The sequence below is a fragment of the Manacus candei genome, unplaced genomic scaffold, assembly GCF_025592945.1.
Source record: "Manacus candei isolate 608988 ecotype Guabito, Panama unplaced genomic scaffold, ASM2559294v1 h1tg000005l, whole genome shotgun sequence".
Lineage (NCBI taxonomy): Eukaryota > Metazoa > Chordata > Aves > Passeriformes > Pipridae > Manacus > Manacus candei.
The window spans coordinates 21,971,767-21,987,958 of NW_026138053.1; the positions used below are offsets into that span (position 1 = coordinate 21,971,767).

Sequence of the window (16,192 nt, forward strand, 5' to 3'; positions counted from 1 at the left end):
GCACGTGGGGCTCCCGGCGTACGGCGGCCGGCGGGGGCCGTAAGAGGCGCGGCGGCGGCGCCTTCGCCCTGCCGGCGCCGGTGCGGGCGCCGCGCTGCGGGCGGCGATGCGCGGCGGGCGGGCACCGGCACCGGCCGCCCCCCCGGCCCCGCGGTGACGGCGGCCCCGCGGCGGCCATGGGGTGCCTGCAGAGTGTGGCCTGCAAGGCGCGGGTGCGCCGGGAGCAAATCGTGGTGTCGGACGTGTCGGCCACCATCGAGCCGGCGGCCACGGCCATCGAGGAGAGCTCGCCGGTGGTGCTGCGGTACCGCACGCCCTACTTCCGCGCCTCCGCACGCGTGCTCATGCCGCCCATCGCCCGGCGCCACACCTGGGTGGTGGGCTGGATCCAGGCCTGCAACCACATGGAGTTCTACAACACCTACAGCGACCTCGGCGTGTGAGCACGGGGGGCGCGGGGGGGACGGGCACAGCAGCGGAGTGGGGGCACCGGGCTGGGCACGGCGTGGGCACCCCGGCACACAGGGCACCTCGGCACGCCTGCGGGCACCGTGTGCTGCCCCCCTGGGACCACGTGCTGCCCCACTGACACCATGTGCTGCCCCCCAGGCACCGGCTGCTGCCACCCCAGAGTCCGTATGTTGCCCCCGTGGCACCGTGCGCTGCCCCCCAGGCACTGGGAGCTGCCCCCCTACCCCGCCTCTGCATCCACAGCCACACACGGGCGCCACCTTCTCGCCGGCGCCCGCTCCGAGCACAGTCCCTGAGTCCGCAATTCCTGCTCCTCGTGTGCCACGGCGTCTCCTGCACCATCCCGGTAGCCTGGGGCTTGCCCGCTCGGGGGCTTTGTGGCCGCTGTCTCCCCTCGAATACCGCTTCCCCTCTGGGACCGGGTTGTGAGTGCGGGCAGTGCTGGGGGAGTTGCCCCCTTGGCTTGTGTTAGAAGTGGGAAGTACTTGGCTGAAGTGGCTGCTGGAAAACAGCTTTTCTCAAGGCTGAGTGTGTGGTGACCTGAGGGGACACCAAGGGGCAAAGCTGTTGGCTCTGTCACTGTGTCCTCTGCCTTTGGAGAGGGGTGATAAAAGAGGGACTGGAGGTGACTGGAGGGGTACATTTGGCTCAATGGAGTGTTCCCACTGCTGGTGCCAGGGGTTGCCAGCACAGGGCAGTGTGTGCAGCAGGTCCTTGTGCTGCCTGCCTGCATCCTTGCATCATGGCAGATCCACCTGCCTGTGGCACTGGAGCGCTTGGGGACATCCAGCGAGTGGAGGCCATCTGGGGGGATGGCAGAGGTGTGGTCCCACTGCCAGGCAGCTTTAAAAACTAGATGTGTTTGAAGCCAGAGCTTGGACTTGGTAGGAGGTTTCACCAGAACTCCAGGCTTGTAATTACCACGTGGGGATTGTCTCCCTTGCTGTAGCCACAGGTGTTAGTAATGAGATTGTCAGCTAAGATTTGGTCTGGAATTCCCCCCCCAGCCATATTGCAGAGATTTCATGGCACCAGTGGCAGGCATAATTGTGGAATTTAATTGTTGTCTGTGTCTCTGTGCAGGTGCCTTATTTACTGGCATAAAAATTACAGACTTATCGTGGGGCTGGGGTGGCAGCTGATGGGCTGGGCCAGTGCAGTGGTCATGGTGCTGCAGCTGGTGAATGAGGAAGGCTGTTCACCAGCACAGGAGCTGACTAAGGAGGGAGTGACCCCAGAGAGACTCAGCAATGGGTTTTGGCCCAGTCAGTTTTATTGCAGATTAATTAAAATAACATTTGTGTTGGCAGAGCAAAGGCTTCAGCTGGACGTGTGAGTCTCAGCAAAGGAACCAACATTGAATTTGTTCTTCAGGTTGGTTCTGAGAGCTTGCTGCAGGCAGGGAAGAGGGTCCCCATGCTGCTGGCCTTCTCATCCCTCACCAAGTGCTGTTGGTGCCATTTCCCTGCTAACCTGGCCTTTCTCTTCCCATTTACTTAGGTCAAGCTGGGAGCTGCCCGACCTGCGAGAAGGAAGAGTAAAAGCCATCAGCGATTCGGATGGTGTGAGCTACCCCTGGTATGGAAACACCACGGAAACCGTGACCCTGGTCGGGCCCACGAACAAGATCTCCAGGTTCTCGGTGAGCATGAATGACAATTTCTACCCCAGTGTGACGTGGGCTGTCCCCGTGAGCAACAGTAACGTGCCGCTGCTGACCAGGATTAAGAGGGACCAGAGCTTTACCACGTGGCTGGTGGCCATGAACACCACCACCAAGGAAAAGATCATCTTGCAGACTATAAAGTGGAGGATGCGAGTGGACATTGAGGTTGATCCCATGCAGCTGCTGGGGCAGCGGGCACGGCTGGTGGGAAGGACTCAGCAGGAGCAGCCCCGGATCCTCAGCAGAATGGAGCCCATCCCACCAAACGCACTAGTGAAGCCCAACGCCAACGATGCCCAAGTCCTCATGTGGAGACCCAAGCGAGGGCAGCCTATAGTTGTGATACCTCCCAAGTAGAGCAGTGCCAGGCACGCACGTGAGGACCTGGGTGCTCTCAGCCTGCTGCAAACGAACAGGGTTTCTGAGCCAAAGCAGACCTCTTGGGTTCTCCTGCCTTTGTGGTTGTGGTTGGAAACATGGCTCCTCCTGAGTCAGAAATAGAGCCTGGCTGGCACGAGGGCACAGAAGAGGGCGTGCCCAGCTGGAGGATTTCCCAGAAAGTGGAATCGAGTGCTCGCAGGGGCTTGTGGCTGGCACAGAGGCTGTCTGACCTAAACGACTCGTCTTTCCTTGTAGGGCAGTGCAAGAAGCCATGGGTGTGATTGAACCGTGCCCTTGGTGAATGCTGCTTTCCACCCAGCTGGAGATAGAAGTGAAGACCTTGCCTGCTGGATGCGAAGGGCTCCTGCAGTGCCCCTTCCTGCTGGGGCACCAGTCCCCATGGTGTCCATACCTATGCATTTCAGATTGGTAATTTAACCCCTTGCCCTGCCTGCTGATGCTGGGCGGGAGGGCCCGGGAGTGGGGTGGGAACAGACAGTGCCAGGGTGCTGAGCCAGAGCCCAGCACTGGCTGGTGGCCCCAGCTGGGAGGGTTTTTCTGCAGCTGAGGAGAAGTGGGACATGTTTTGCATGCATCTGGGTGTGTTTGGAGTAGTTGTGAGTGTAGGAGATGCCATAGCTCTTTTCCGTCTTGGAGTGAGATCTAAGGGCAGGTTAGATGTCCTTTTGTTTTAAGGTGCACTAAGTCTTTGCAGTTCCTCAACCTCCCCTCCCCAGTCCCACTGACCCGTCTCTTACGGAAGCAAAACTGATTCTCAGCAGAGTGAGAAATGGGGAGTGGTGCCTGTTCACCCAGCCCAGGTGCTCACTGACTGTGTGTGTGTGGGGTACCCAAACCAGCTTGGAGGTACCCTGGGACCCACTTGCTTCATTGCAGACCCAAGTCCCTTGCTAGAAGTTGGGTGCTTGCTCATTTTCCATGCGAATGCTGGCTCACATGGAGACCCTCCTCTTCCTCAGCCACCCGTGGGGCAGGCTGGCTACTGGCAGGGACACCAGTGGAGGGGATGGCACACCTTGTGGTAACTCCCCAGGCTCTCCTTTCCATGGGTGGAGGCTGTGCAGGGCAGGCCTAGTTTTGCCTGGGAAGGAGGAGGTGCATGTGCTGCCTGAGGGCTGCCTCCTGGTGCTACAGGTGCTTTGGGGCAACAAGGGATGTTTATTTGCCTTTCTTCTCACCCCTCACTGCCTGGATGGCTGGCATTGGCTGGTCCATGGGGCAGCACGGTGCTGTGGGATGCAACTGGCCATTCCCAGGATCTCAGCCTGGAGCTGCAGCAGAGGCATAAGCCACGGCTGTGCTGCTGCTGCTCCTGGTGTCCCATAACTCCTGGGCAGGCAGTTACAGCTTTTGCTGCTTTCTCTGCTCTCTCTGTCCTGGCATAAGCCCTGTGGCTCCTCCAGCTCACACCCCTACCTTCACATTACAGGAGATTTGTGCTGCCCTGGGGATGCAGGTCATTCCTGTTGGGAGGGTCCTATCTGCTGTCCCACTGCCAGGAGAGCCTGGGGAGGATTGCTGTGTGACATGTCCATGCGAAGCCTTTCCTGAGGTGTTGGCAGTGCTGCCCCCAACCTGGGTACTGGGATGCCCAGCCCAGCACTGCTCACCTCCCTGTGGTGTGCCTGCACATCCCATGGCATCATTCCCTCAAAGCTTCAGCTGCATCTCCTGCTTTTCCAGGGCGGGATGTGCACGCCCGGGCCCTGCCAGCAAAGGGGCTCCCCAGGCATATTAGACCAAAAATCCCTGTGAAATCCCCGCGCTATTTATTATCCTCGGTAGTATTTGCTGCTGGTTCAATTCCTTATTTATTGTTTCCTTTGGGAGTGCTGCATTCTGACGCCTTGATGCACACTTCCCTGTGCCGGGCCTGCAGTCCTGCTGCTCCCGCCCGGCCTTGCGGCGGATTGGGAACCTGCTGCTTTCGGTGCCTATGTTGGGGTTTTGTGGGGGGGCTACAAGCCTTGCTGTGGGAAAGCTTTGGAGGGAGAGGGGGCTCTGAACTTTGGCTTGCTGTGTTTTCTGGCACAGAGCTTCCACAGGGAGCTTGCTGGCATGGGAAGATGTCCTGCTCCTGTGAGACTCTGCCTGTGGTTTTGTCCTGGTGTGGGACTGATGGCAGCTTTTGCCGTCACTGATGTTTTGTTTCTCAAAAAGTGTGTGTGTGGAGAGGGGTTAGAAACTTGAAATACAATTTTCCTTAAGGATTTGAAGAGGAGGGGTAAGTACCTTATGGTTTGAAGTAAGGCAGGTATATGCTTTTGACCCAGGAGACAGAAACACCCCCGGCAGCATCAGAGCTAAAAAGCCAGAGGAAGGAGTTCCCCAATAAATGGGTAACCCCAAGATGGGCTTCCTACTGGGAGAGGATGCTGCATCCAGAGAGGCTGTGTGAGCCAGCTCCCCAGAACTCACAGGGAAGGGCCAGGGCTGCATGCTGGCTGTCAGCTCATGGAGCTGCTGTGGCACTGCCATGGTTCCAGTTGTCTGGGAGAGTGGGGATGCAGATGCAGAGATGCTGTGGAATTCATTTCCATCTTTTGGGATGTACTGGATGGCCCGAGCCGTGGCACATCGTCTGCTATGACACTGAGACAGCAGTGGCTGAATTTCTGTTCTATGAATGTCTACAACGTCCCCAGGGAGGTGCTTGGTGCCGGTGTCAGACTCAGTGCCTCGCTGTAGCCATGTGCCTGAGCTCCCAGGGCTGCCCCAGCCTGCAGGCAGGTGCTGGCTGAGCCCCGGGGCCATGCCTGTGTTCACCTCTCCAGGCTTCTGCCAGATTTCTATGCCCACTCCTTCTCTGATGGCTGGATTTGATGCACTTAACTCAGTTTGATGCGTGGGTGGTCTTCGTGGGCATTTCTTCATTAAAAAAAGAAGGGGGAAAAAAAGTTTGCAAAAATTGTCTGCAAAAAAATTTGGCAAACAACGTTTGCAGAAACGTGCAGGCATTTTGCATGTTGGCAAAAGGTGTGTGCTCGCACTTGGGGGGAGGTGCTGGGTGGGCACTGAGCAGTGGAGCCCCAGTGTGGGGCTCAGACGAAAGGGAGGGAGGTGGTGGGTGAGAGCTCCCATGTGTGAGTCCGTGTTTGGCTCGCATCCCTGTGGCTGGATGAGCACCCGGACTCCTGGGCTTGTGTTTTACCACCCCATGGGATGCCTTCCCTGTGCCCCCCTCCGGCACCAGCACCCCATTATCTCAGGGAGGGGCAGGTCATGGAAATGCCCACCCTCACGCTCCCCTTGCCCTGAGCCTCGGGGTGCCCCTTCCCCTCCTTTGCGTCCTCGGGTCATTTATTTATTTATTTATTTATTTATTTGGCTATTTATTTATTTAAGTTATTTATTGGTATTTATTGACAGCTGGAAGTTGGGGGGGTGGTGTCATTTGTGCTGCACAGTGGGGGCAGCTGGGTCTCCCCCCACCCAGCCCCCTGCATTTTGGGGTGCTGCCACATGTTTGAGAGCACTGCTAGGGAGCGACGTTTGCGGGCCTTGCGCTCCCATCCCCTTTTGGAGCCGAGAGGGGAAGAAAGGAAGAGGAATCACATCGGTGCCTGCAGGGAGGGCACCCGGTGCTTGTCCCCTTCCTGCAGAAGCTCGGAGCCCCTTCGCTCCCTCCCGTGCCCGTCCATATTTATTGACCCGGCCTCCTGGCGTTTCTCTGTTCGGCTCCTGCTGGATTTGCTGTTGCCAGTTCCCGGAGATGGTGAGAAGAGCCAGGACATATGAATGTCACTATGGAGAAAAGACCAAACCAGGTATTCTGCTGCCGCGTGGGGAAAATCGGAAGGAGAGGAAAGCTGGTTTTGCAGAGTGCCTTAAACACAAATGACTTTACCGAGTCTTGGACTGGTAAATGACTTTACTTGGCTTGGACTTCTGTCTCTGGATGTTGTTACCAACTCGAACAAATGTTGCATTTCACTTCTCTGGGATTAAAAGAAAACCACTCGAGCTGTACTGGAACCAAACCCTGTGTTTGCTTGATTCCATCTGGCTGGTTTGTGCCTCTGAAGCCACAGCAGCACCAGGGAGTGGGCAGGAATTCCTGGGCTTTTGGTCCATCAGCTTGCCTAATAAGTGGGATCAGTGGCTGCTTCCTGCTGGCTTTAAGCCCTTGGGCCGTGTGACAGGATTTGTTTCCCCTTGTCCCTGCTTGCAAGGTGCCTTCTCTGGTGTCCTAGAGAAGTTGTGCTGGCCCTGCAGTGCCCCTTCTCTAGGGTTGCTCAGGGTAGGCTGTTTGCACAAAGCATGCCATGGGGCTGTGTCCTCAAGCTTCCAGAAAATGGGGCAGTTGGTTGGAAAGCTTGGAGGGGGCAGACGTCCCTTTTTTGCCTTAGGAAACCAGATCAAGGCGAGGGCTGTGTGCTGAGGGAACAGCAAGAAACCCAGGAATTTGCACAGCCCAGCCACGGCGAACTAGGGAAGCTGCCAAGTTTGATAAAGCTGAAAAACTGCACAGAAAAGAGACGTTTCCCCTCTGAAATTGCAGATTCCCCCTCCCACTTCATGCAGAGTGGAAGAGCGAGAACAAAAGTCAGCCCAGAGACCAGCTGTTTCTATCTTCTAGAAAAAGTAATATACAGGAATAATACAGTTTCATATTGAAGGTTCATTTAAAGGCCATTTGGGGAAATACACCAATATTCACTTCATAGTTCCTGAAGGCAATTAAAAATTAATATAATTTTTTTGGGGTAATGAAAGAGGGGTGTGGATGCTGCTGCAGGATTGGGATCCACAGGATGCTGGAGGGTATCTCATTGCATCCAGTGCCTTGCTTACCATGAGCATCAACCCTGCTATTCCCCACATGCTGGGGGGAGATGTTTGTGCCCCAAGCCAGTTGATTTCCTTAGAGCTGCTCATTTAAAGTGTTGCTGGTTGTGCTGGGCACTGAGGGATGCTGGCAGCCAGCCTATGAGCTATTTGGTGAGCAGGTTTCTTTCCTAGTGTTATATTAAAACATCGCTCATCTCTTGACAAATCCCTGAGGTGTAGGTGAGGCAGAGCAGGCAGGAATTTGCATGGTTTGTGCTCTGGGAAGAAGAGTAGGACTCCCCCAGTACTAACAGAAGGCCAGGCTGAGGCATGTTCCCTGAGCAGGTGTCTCCTTCCCACTGCTGAGACTCTGCCATGACGAGGGGGAGCACACTGCCTGTGTGCCCTGGGACAACCTCTTTTCAAAATGCCTTCCTTACAGAGCAAGAACAAGGGAAGTCTGTGCTGCTGCCACCCACCCAGGAGCACGGGCACCCATCCCAGCTGCATGGCCACAGGAAACAAAGTAAATTGTGCAGGATGCCGTGGGGCCCAGCAGAGACAGACGAGGGACACTGCAGGTAGTACTGAAGGTCAGTTTATTTGCTTGATTCCCTCTTCCATAAAACCCAAAAACAATCAACCTCCAGCAAGAGATGACAAAGCAGTAAGAAGTGAGAGATTTGGCTCTGCAGCTCCTCCCTTACTCATGGGACCAAAGGTGTTAACGTGTTAGTGACAGCTGCCTTGAAAGGCACACAGCAGTTTGGAGGCCCCAGAGCTCCCTGTCCCAGCAGGACACCCCTCTGGGCCTGGCTGCTGACACCACACTTCTCACCATGCCTCTGGAAAAAGCTTGGCTGGTAACCAAACAGGAGAGACTCCACAGCACGAGCCCTGGACCCCTCACTGGTCTGCTCACCTTCCTTGTGGGGCTGATTCAAGGCAAGAAAACACCCAGAGGTTTAGTTTTGAGGGGAAGCAGGGGATGAAAGGGATGGGGAGGATTTTGTACTGTGGTGCACCATCAGTGTGATGGTCCAAGAATGCTTGATCGTGTGGTGTCAGAGGGGCAGGAGCTGGGCACGGGGAAGGCTCCAGGGGCGTGCAGCCCGGCGGGATGGACAGACAGACCTCACTCCGGTTGTGGGGTGTAACGCAGGTACTTCTTGCCTGACGGGAGGTCCTTCGTGAAGACTCCTTTGGGAAAGAGCTTCTTGGCTTCCTCATCAGGTAAGGTGGGCACGACCATGACACTGTCACCGGGCTGGGGAGCAAATGGGAACTGTGAGAGCAGCAGAGGAGCTGGCAGGCTCGGGTGCAGGTGGCACTGCCTCCCTGGGAGCACTCGGCCCCAGCACCCCAGCACATCCCGTGCAGCTCTGCCTGGAGCTGCCAGTGAGGGCTGAGTGGGAGCTACACCAGGAGACAAGGGTTGATGTCCAAAGGGAGAGCTGTGCCATCTGCTAGCCCTGCCAACAGGATCCCACAGCCCAGCTCTTCCCCAAAGCACTCCCATGGGAACAGGGAGTTTGGGGAGGGGAGTTTGGACATCTCTGTGATGCAGGTGGGAGCACAGCTTGCCTAAGTCTGCTCATCCATTCCTATTGCTAAGGCTGGCTCCCCCTTGGTGTTCCAAGCCCTCTGTAAAGGTGTGCTTCCCTGAGAGGTGGGCTGGTGGGTGAGCTGGCACAAACCACTGGGAGCTTAGGCTGCAAGAGATGGGAGTTTTCAGAGGCAAGGCTGCTCCCACCTGCTGCTTTCCCCACTCCATGGGTCTCCCACATTTCCTGGCTGTGAGCTTTGCTCCCCTCCTCACCTTCCAGTCCACAGGGGTAGCAACCTTCTTATAGGCTGTCAGCTGCAGGGAGTCCACCACTCTCAGGATCTCATCAAAGTTTCTCCCAGTGGTGGCTGGGTACAGGATAGAGAGTTTCAGCTTCTTATCCGGACCAAAAATGAACACCTGAGCACAGGGAGACAAAGTCAGGGGCTGGGCAGATGTTTGTCCAACTGCTCTGCTGGCTCTGCTGGATCTGCTCAGCCTTGCTGTCCCTTCCTTTCCTGGGAGGTGGCCTGCCTGACCACAGGTGTTGGGACAAGGGAGATGCCATGGTGGGGATCTCCTAGAGAATAAGTGATGCCCAGGGAACACATTTTTGCTCTGGGAAGTCCTGTTTCCAATGCCAGCTTGTTTTGCTGCATGAAATGTTTTCTCCCCTTGACCTGTGCCCTTCTAATGCAAGCACAGGAGGGGAGAGGGAAAGTCCAGCAGATCAAGCACTGACGAAATTTAGGTCAGGACAGGCACAACCAGGACGAGTGGGTGGCAACAGCAAGGTGGAGCTGTTGCCAGCAAACCAGCACTGCACCTCCTCTTCCTCATCATTCTACACCAACAGAGTCCACCCAGCTCCTGAAGATGGCCATGTCCACCCAGGTAAGCTGCTCCCATCTTCAAGCACAGCCCCACGGACACAGGGCAGGACGGCAGGCAGAGAAGGCAGAGGTGCTGCGGGGCTGGGCACTCACCACACGGGCAGTCAGGGGCATGCCGTCCTTGTCCCGCTCGTCCGGGTCCAGCATGCCCAGCTGGACAGCCAGCTCCCGGTCCTTGTCAGCGATGATGGGGAAGGGCAGCTTCTCCGCGGGTTGTTCCCCGTTGTAGGCGTTGATGTCCTGCAGAGACAAAACCATCGGTGCACTCATGCTCCTGGCTGCAGGCACCAGACAGAAACATGTTCAGCAGCTGCTCTGCAGGAGCCCGTGGTTTGACTGGCCCCAAAGTCTCAGGCTGGGACAGCACAGCCAGGGACTCGTGGCCTTCCATGGAGTTTTTCCGTTTCCAGAAACCAGGTAACAAACCAGAAACTCTCGTGTCAGGCTGGACAGTGCCTTGCTCTTAGAGGTTAGTTCTTAGGCTGTCTGTGCTCACACCCCGTTGGCTGAGCTGCCCGTGGACCAGCTGCTTTTCCCAGGTTGTGGGTATGGAGCAATAGGGAAGTCCTGCCAGTGTAAGTGACTCAGGGAGATTTACCCACTTTTCCCTGAGAACAGGTGTCCCTCTTCCAACTTTCTCCCAGTACATGATCCAGCACTACTGACAGACGTGTTGGTGCCACCCCTGAACTGAACTGTGCATTTAAGGAACAGTTTCTTTAGCAGCAGAGCAAACCAGCAACTCTACAGCTAACAAAGGTCAAGTGTCCAACACTTTATAGGTCTTGTGTAAGGGACCAGCTCCATTCTTATTCCCATCTTACTTAACTAAAGGCTCTTGAAAGCAAGAGTGGATGTTTGAGCACAGGTGCTTGGACACTGCACACTCCTTTTTGAACCACATCTGGGACAGGAGAGAAAACCATTCCCTTCAACAGCCCTGCAGGCTCTTGCATGTGACCGTGGTTTATGAGGTTACTCCCTGTGCTAGCCTAAACTTGACCTGCTTCACAGGGAAACTGTATTTTGAGCATCTCCAAATCTGGTCTGGACTTGGCCAAAGCATTCAAGTTATCACTGGAGTTTGCAGTAGCAACTTCACAGGTCATACTGAGCCTCAGCAGCGCTGGGAGGAGCCTGCTCGAGGCAGCACAACCAGAGCAGCTGCCAGCATCAAAGCAAGTTTAATTCAAGGTTTCTGCCCCAGAACAGAGCAGCCTGTTCCTTCCATCCTCTTCACGCTACACGGGGACAGAACTAACTGCAACACCCACATGAGAGGCTGTGACCCTGACCTGGCTGCTCAGGATGCTGCAAGCACGTCAAGTGGTGCATACGTGGCAAGATGTTTCCTTTCCAACTTTTTGCTCATTTCCCCCCCGGGCCTTTCTGACTCAGCACTGCACTGCAAAAAGGGGCCATTTATCTCAGCTGGGCTGTGGTCAGGCCTGCCTTGGAAGGAAGGAAGGAATCTGTTCTGTTCTCCTGCAGACCTGCCTTGTCAGAGCAGAGCGGGAAAGGAAAGCAAGGCTGGAGAGTTCAGGTGAGGCAAAATGCTGCTGAATGCCCCACAGAGTCACAGGAGGCTGAGGATGGAGGGCAGTAAATGACATGCACCCACTCCTTCCCTCTTCAGAGCAGGGGCTGGAGGATGAAGAGAGATTTTGAGAAGTAATATCTGAATCATGTGGACTGTAACTCGTTCCAAAATGCACGTAATTTCATGACCTGGGGAGCTCTACAAAACAGCCTCACAAACCACACCCTGTTTTGCAATGGGACAGCCACAACTCACTTCTCTATGAATTATTTTATTTTCCAGAGTCCAAGCTGAAACCAGACATCACTGGAGTGCTTTATTCACCCCTGACTCACTAAGGTAAAGGCATCAGTGGCCAAAGAGAGCACTGAAACTTCCTCTGACACGCACAGCACATGCCAGCCAGCCCTGCTTAAACAGCTTGTGCATTCAGCCAGCCCTTAGAGAAGCAGCACACCAACTTGGGAGGTAGGAAAGTGGGATCAACCCCTGGCTGAGCTGCAGCCTTGTTCTGAGTCCTGGAGCAAGCCTCTGGGTCTTGGCCTGGGATGGCTAAGAACAGCAGTGACATTTTTGGCTGGGAAAGCAGAGTTGAGCAAACTGACATGAGGATTATTGGCTACACTGGTTCCACTCTTCCAGGCCCCAACTGCCCACTGAAATTTGGCAGCAAAGCAAGCAGAAGTTTCTTTATTGTTTCATGTAGGATTTCAGCCACCCCTCCTGCCCACTTGCTTCCTCACTGGCTGGGCTCCAGATAAAAACAGCTTCATCCTCTCACTGCTGCTAGGAGCTTCATCCAAAGAGAAAGCATAGGTATGTAAAGGAATGTTGCACAGAGAGCTCTGCCCAAAGTTTTGCTCACTCCTTCCAAGTTTAGATCTAGTGAAGGAAATTGCAGTTTCTAGGTTTAAATCCAACATTTAATGAAGACTTAATTGTTTTTCTTAACACAGCCAGCTTCTGCCAAGGCCTGGTACCTCTGTTAAGCTCTTTTTTTTCCCCCATGGCTGGGCAAGAGAACCTTTGGGGTGCTGTCCCTGGTCTCAGAACTGCAGCAGGCCCTAACACCTGCCTTTCTAGTTCAGCTCTTCAGATTTCCACATTATCTGAAGTTCTACTTGCAGGCAGGTTTGTTCCCCTCTGCACCTTTTTTTGTTCCACTGCAGTCTGTGAGTTGGGTGATTTTAAACACAGGCTGGATGGAAGACTCCAGTCTGCTATGGATTTGTCCTCACCAATTGGACCTTTTGCTCTGGAGGACTTTCACAGGTTTCTTTTTGACAGGTGCTGAGCTGACACTTCCAAACCTTTGTCTCCCAGGCATCTCCAAGGCTTCTCCCAGCTTGACAGAAAGCTCACCACAGCTCGGGTCACTGCCCTCTGCCTTTCTCTGTGGTTGTCCTGGAAGGTTTTCTTACTCTGCCTCTCATCAAACATCGAGAAGCTGTTGTGCAACTTCTCCTGGTTTTACCTGAGGTTGTGCTGAATAATTCCCTACCATCAGCAAAGTCAGCTTGTTGTTCATGCCTTTTCCAGATCACCTGAGTATGCTGAACCCCACAGAGCCCTGCAGGCCCTGGAGGGAGCTCAACACTTCCCTCCCTTGACACAACTTGCTGCTTCCTCCTGTCTCCCTGCAGGAAAGAGTCTGCCCTTCACAAAGCTGAATTAATTGGAAAGCTTCTTGGACTTTTTAGAAGTCAGCAATACCCTAATTCAAAGGGATTTAGCCAATCAAGAGATGAGACTCCCTTACGAAAGCACAACCCAAATTTTCTATTATATTTAATGAGATGTTACTCACTAATTTGATGGTTAGTTTCAGCCAGTTTGACCAGCACAGAAATCTCATTTACTGGTGTGGTATTTGTACACTGGTTTTCCCAAGCCCTTCTGAGGCTTGATGGGACACTGGTCATGAACTACTCAGGTACGAAGGTCAATTTAGGTAATAAAGCAATTGGGTAATTTGTAAAGCCAGTCAGTCATGAAACAGTGTCTGAGTGGAAATTTCTCACCTTTTACACCTCTTATTGCATGCACGTCTCACCCCTGGAAAAAGTGTGAGAACATTCCCAATTTTAAGAGCTAAGAAAGTGGCAGATAATTCACACAGGGATTTTTACACTGACCATATCTGTCTGAAGTACTCATTTTACAGCCTAAGCACCTCTGAGCCCTGGAGTCATTCTCCCTGGCAGGACACCATTGCTGAGGCTGCCTTTGAAGTTTTTCTTTAGTTCCTTTCAAGTTCCTTCAGCAAGCTATTCCGTTCCCATCTTTTTTTATACTCCCTCGTGATGGTTTTACATTTAACAATCTCCTACTTGTGGCTTTATGTTTAACATGTCCTGTTTGTTCTCTGTTTTATTTTCCCTCCCTAAGTACAAATCACATCCTTTGAAGACCGTCTCTTCATCTCTGATGCCTCTTTTCCCTTCCTGTTTTATTACAGAACTTTTTGAGGGTCTGTGGATTGGCTGCCTTCCCCTCAGGTTTTGGCATCACCTTCACATGTTTTAACCCTTTTTGGCAGTAATATTGCTTTCTTCTCGTATCAAAGTGTCAGTGCATAGAGTGCCCTGAACTTCGGAGTGCTCCATGAAGAGGGAGAAGACCTTCCTGCTCTGACTTTTAACAGCTCCATGCTTTGGGATGTGAGGTTTGTAGCTCCAAGCCTGTGCCGTGTTCTGTATGGGCATCTCCTCTGGCCTTTGGAGCAGTGCCAGCTCCCCCTGCACTCCCCCCCAGCCCTGTACCTTGCACCAGGAGAGGTGGTCTTGGACGCTGTCGATGGAGAGTGCGATCATCTTCACGTTGCGCTTGCTGAACTCGGCCGCCAGCTTGGCCGCCCGGCCCAGCTCTGTGGTGCAGACGGGGGTGAAGTCCCGCGGGTGGGAAAAGAGGATGCCCCATCTGGAAGGAGAGAGCAGGAGCTGGTGTTAGGGTGAGACGTCAGTTTAGTCTGTGCCACAGACAAAGACCTGCACAGATTGCATGGCACAGAGATAAATGCAGGAACAGCCCGTCTCTGTGGTAAGTGGAAATCCTGTCCTGGGAACTTTGCCTTCCCTATCGCTAGAAGCCTTCATGAGATAAACTCTGCTCATCATGCTCTGAGAAACTCACTGCACCCTGCTCCCACAGGAGGTGCTGGAAGAGCGCATGTTTCTTGGTGTGGAGGTGGACACTGTGCCACGTGAGGAAGTCTGGGAGAGCCATGTGTACCCTGCACTCCAGAGACCACATGTGTGAGGATGCCAACCTGCCACGTGACTGCAGAGATGATCACTGGTTCACAAGGCTGGTCACTATCCTGTATACCTCATCCAGCACTGTGAGGAGATACGCTCAGGTATGTCACGCAACGCAAAAGAATGTGATAGGATAAAACCTTAAACCAACCACTGCTGTGAGCTGCTAAATGCACTTAATGAAAATATAAGAATGAATCAACTAAGAGGGGAGGCCAAAAGTCAACATCACATTCTGGCTACTGTAACAATGATAGAGTCACCTCACTTTTGCCCAGTGCTTGTTACAGTGGATTTTGAGTCTTTAGAGCAGGCAAATACTAATCTTACACTTTATAGTCAGGTAACCAGTAGACAGAGAAAAGCAGCAGTGCAGCCCAGCAGCACGATGGGCTGTAGCAAAAAGGCTCCCAGCTGTCAGGACTTTCCAGAGGCTAATGCAAAGCCATCCCCAGCACTTCAAATTCCCTGTCAGGGACTCATTGCACCATTTCTCAGCTCAACACTCACAGATCTCACTGCACTGTGCTTTACCTGGCCCCCAGTGTTCACTGAATACAGCCACACAACACAGCAGCTGGGAATGCCCTGTCTTAGAGATTTGGGAATTGTGCTGGAAGTGTCAAGTGAGGCACCTGCAACTCTGCCAGAGCCTGGATCACCAGGAAGTTACGGGGCAGCCACCCCACCACTGGTGCCACGAGTCTCCCTACACAATAAGTACACTCCTTGAATAAATAGCAGCAACCAACCAAGCAGAAGCTGTCCAAGAAAGGTTCCACGTGGGTAACCAGGCTGGAACAGCCAGTCTTGGAAGCCCCGCAGCTCAGAGGGTTCCTTTTTTTCCCCATTTACCCAAGTTCACAATGCCGACAATAAGGGGACTCAAACGCTGATTCAAGCCTGCCAAGCGTTGCCGGGAGCGAGTCCCAAACATTCTGCGGCTGTGTCAAAAACGGAGCAACAGGCTTTGCGGGACACGGTGCCGGACGGCGGCACGTGGCTCTCCAGGTCGGGCTCAGGCAGGATCAGAGCCCTTTGCCGCTGCTGCACCACATACCCGGGATGTAAGTGACACCCGAGCTGAGCTCTGGGATTGGCCTCCGCTAAGCGCTGCTCTGGCAAGCCCGGCTTTGCCTGCCGAGGGTTGTGGCGTTTTCAGAGCGGCTCTGCCCCCCCGCAGGAGCCCGTGTGCGCCTGGCCGGGACACCCACCGCGTTCAGCTCCATCGGGACACCCGCCGGGACACCCACCGCGTCCGGCTCCATCGGGACACTCACCGCGTCCCGCCCCGCCGAGCTCCCCGGGCGGGGGCTGCGGCTCCACGAGAGAAAAAAACCCCACATTTTTGGAACGAGCCCATGGAACTGTGCCGCCCCGCGCCGGGCACACGCACACACAATTCCACAGGCGGAATTCACCCATCTGGAAGGAACCCAGAGCTGCGCGGAGTTCCCACCCCCCCCTTCCCGCTCCCGCCGCATCCCCGGCGCTCACGAGTCGCCTAGGAAGTCGTGGAAGCGGATGCGGCCCTGCGTGGTGTCCGCCTCGAAGTTGGGCGCCTCGTCTCCCAGCAGCAGCCCCGGCATCGCTGCGGATCCCTCCGGTGTTCCCGGTGTTCCCACTCCCCTCCGCTCGCTCCCGGTG

At 54.6% G+C, this 16,192-nt stretch overlaps 2 protein-coding genes across 6 annotated transcripts; one reads left to right on the forward strand and one right to left on the reverse strand.

Annotated features, from left to right (window-relative positions):
- The first annotated feature begins 90 nt into the window (after window positions 1–90).
- On the forward strand, window positions 91–7,948 carry FAM78B (family with sequence similarity 78 member B). Of its 5 annotated transcripts, none has more exons than XR_007907666.1 (3): window positions 91–439; window positions 1,972–2,947; window positions 7,752–7,948. XR_007907666.1 is itself a non-coding variant. In XM_051807018.1 (2 exons), exons 1-2 carry the CDS (start codon window positions 177–179, stop codon window positions 2,492–2,494), a joined length of 786 nt encoding a protein of 261 aa, XP_051662978.1. In that variant the 5' UTR covers window positions 91–176; the 3' UTR covers window positions 2,495–7,536. The 5 variants fall into 5 exon arrangements, 1 of the variants encoding a protein (XP_051662978.1); XR_007907664.1 differs by lacking the exon at window positions 7,752–7,948 and adding an exon at window positions 6,142–7,546; XR_007907667.1 differs by lacking the exon at window positions 7,752–7,948 and adding an exon at window positions 6,243–7,546.
- PRDX6 (peroxiredoxin 6) lies at window positions 7,892–16,184 on the reverse strand. The gene is made up of 5 exons (XM_051807091.1): window positions 16,043–16,184; window positions 14,051–14,207; window positions 9,842–9,988; window positions 9,129–9,275; window positions 7,892–8,576 (listed from the first exon to the last, which is right to left on the reverse strand). Exons 1-5 carry the CDS (start codon window positions 16,132–16,134, stop codon window positions 8,445–8,447), a joined length of 675 nt encoding a protein of 224 aa, XP_051663051.1. The 5' UTR covers window positions 16,135–16,184; the 3' UTR covers window positions 7,892–8,444.
- Between the last annotated feature and the right edge of the window lie 8 nt (window positions 16,185–16,192).

What these genes read in the sequence shown, in the direction of transcription:
- PRDX6 (XM_051807091.1), bottom strand. Translation starts at nt 16,134, where the DNA reads ATGCCGGGGCTGCTGCTGGGAGACGAGGCGCCCAACTTCGAGGCGGAC. An exon ending in TGCCCCTGACTGCCCGTGTG is followed by an intron (nt 9,276 to 9,841) that starts GTGAGTGCCCAG and finishes CCCTGTGCTCAG; the next exon opens with GTGTTCATTTTTGGTCCGGA. An exon ending in CTACCCCTGTGGACTGGAAG is followed by an intron (nt 8,577 to 9,128) that starts GTGAGGAGGGGA and finishes TTTGCTCCCCAG; the next exon opens with CCCGGTGACAGTGTCATGGT.
- FAM78B (XM_051807018.1), top strand. Translation starts at nt 177, where the DNA reads ATGGGGTGCCTGCAGAGTGTGGCCTGCAAGGCGCGGGTGCGCCGGGAG. An exon ending in ACCTACAGCGACCTCGGCGT is followed by an intron (nt 440 to 1,971) that starts GTGAGCACGGGG and finishes CCATTTACTTAG; the next exon opens with GTCAAGCTGGGAGCTGCCCG.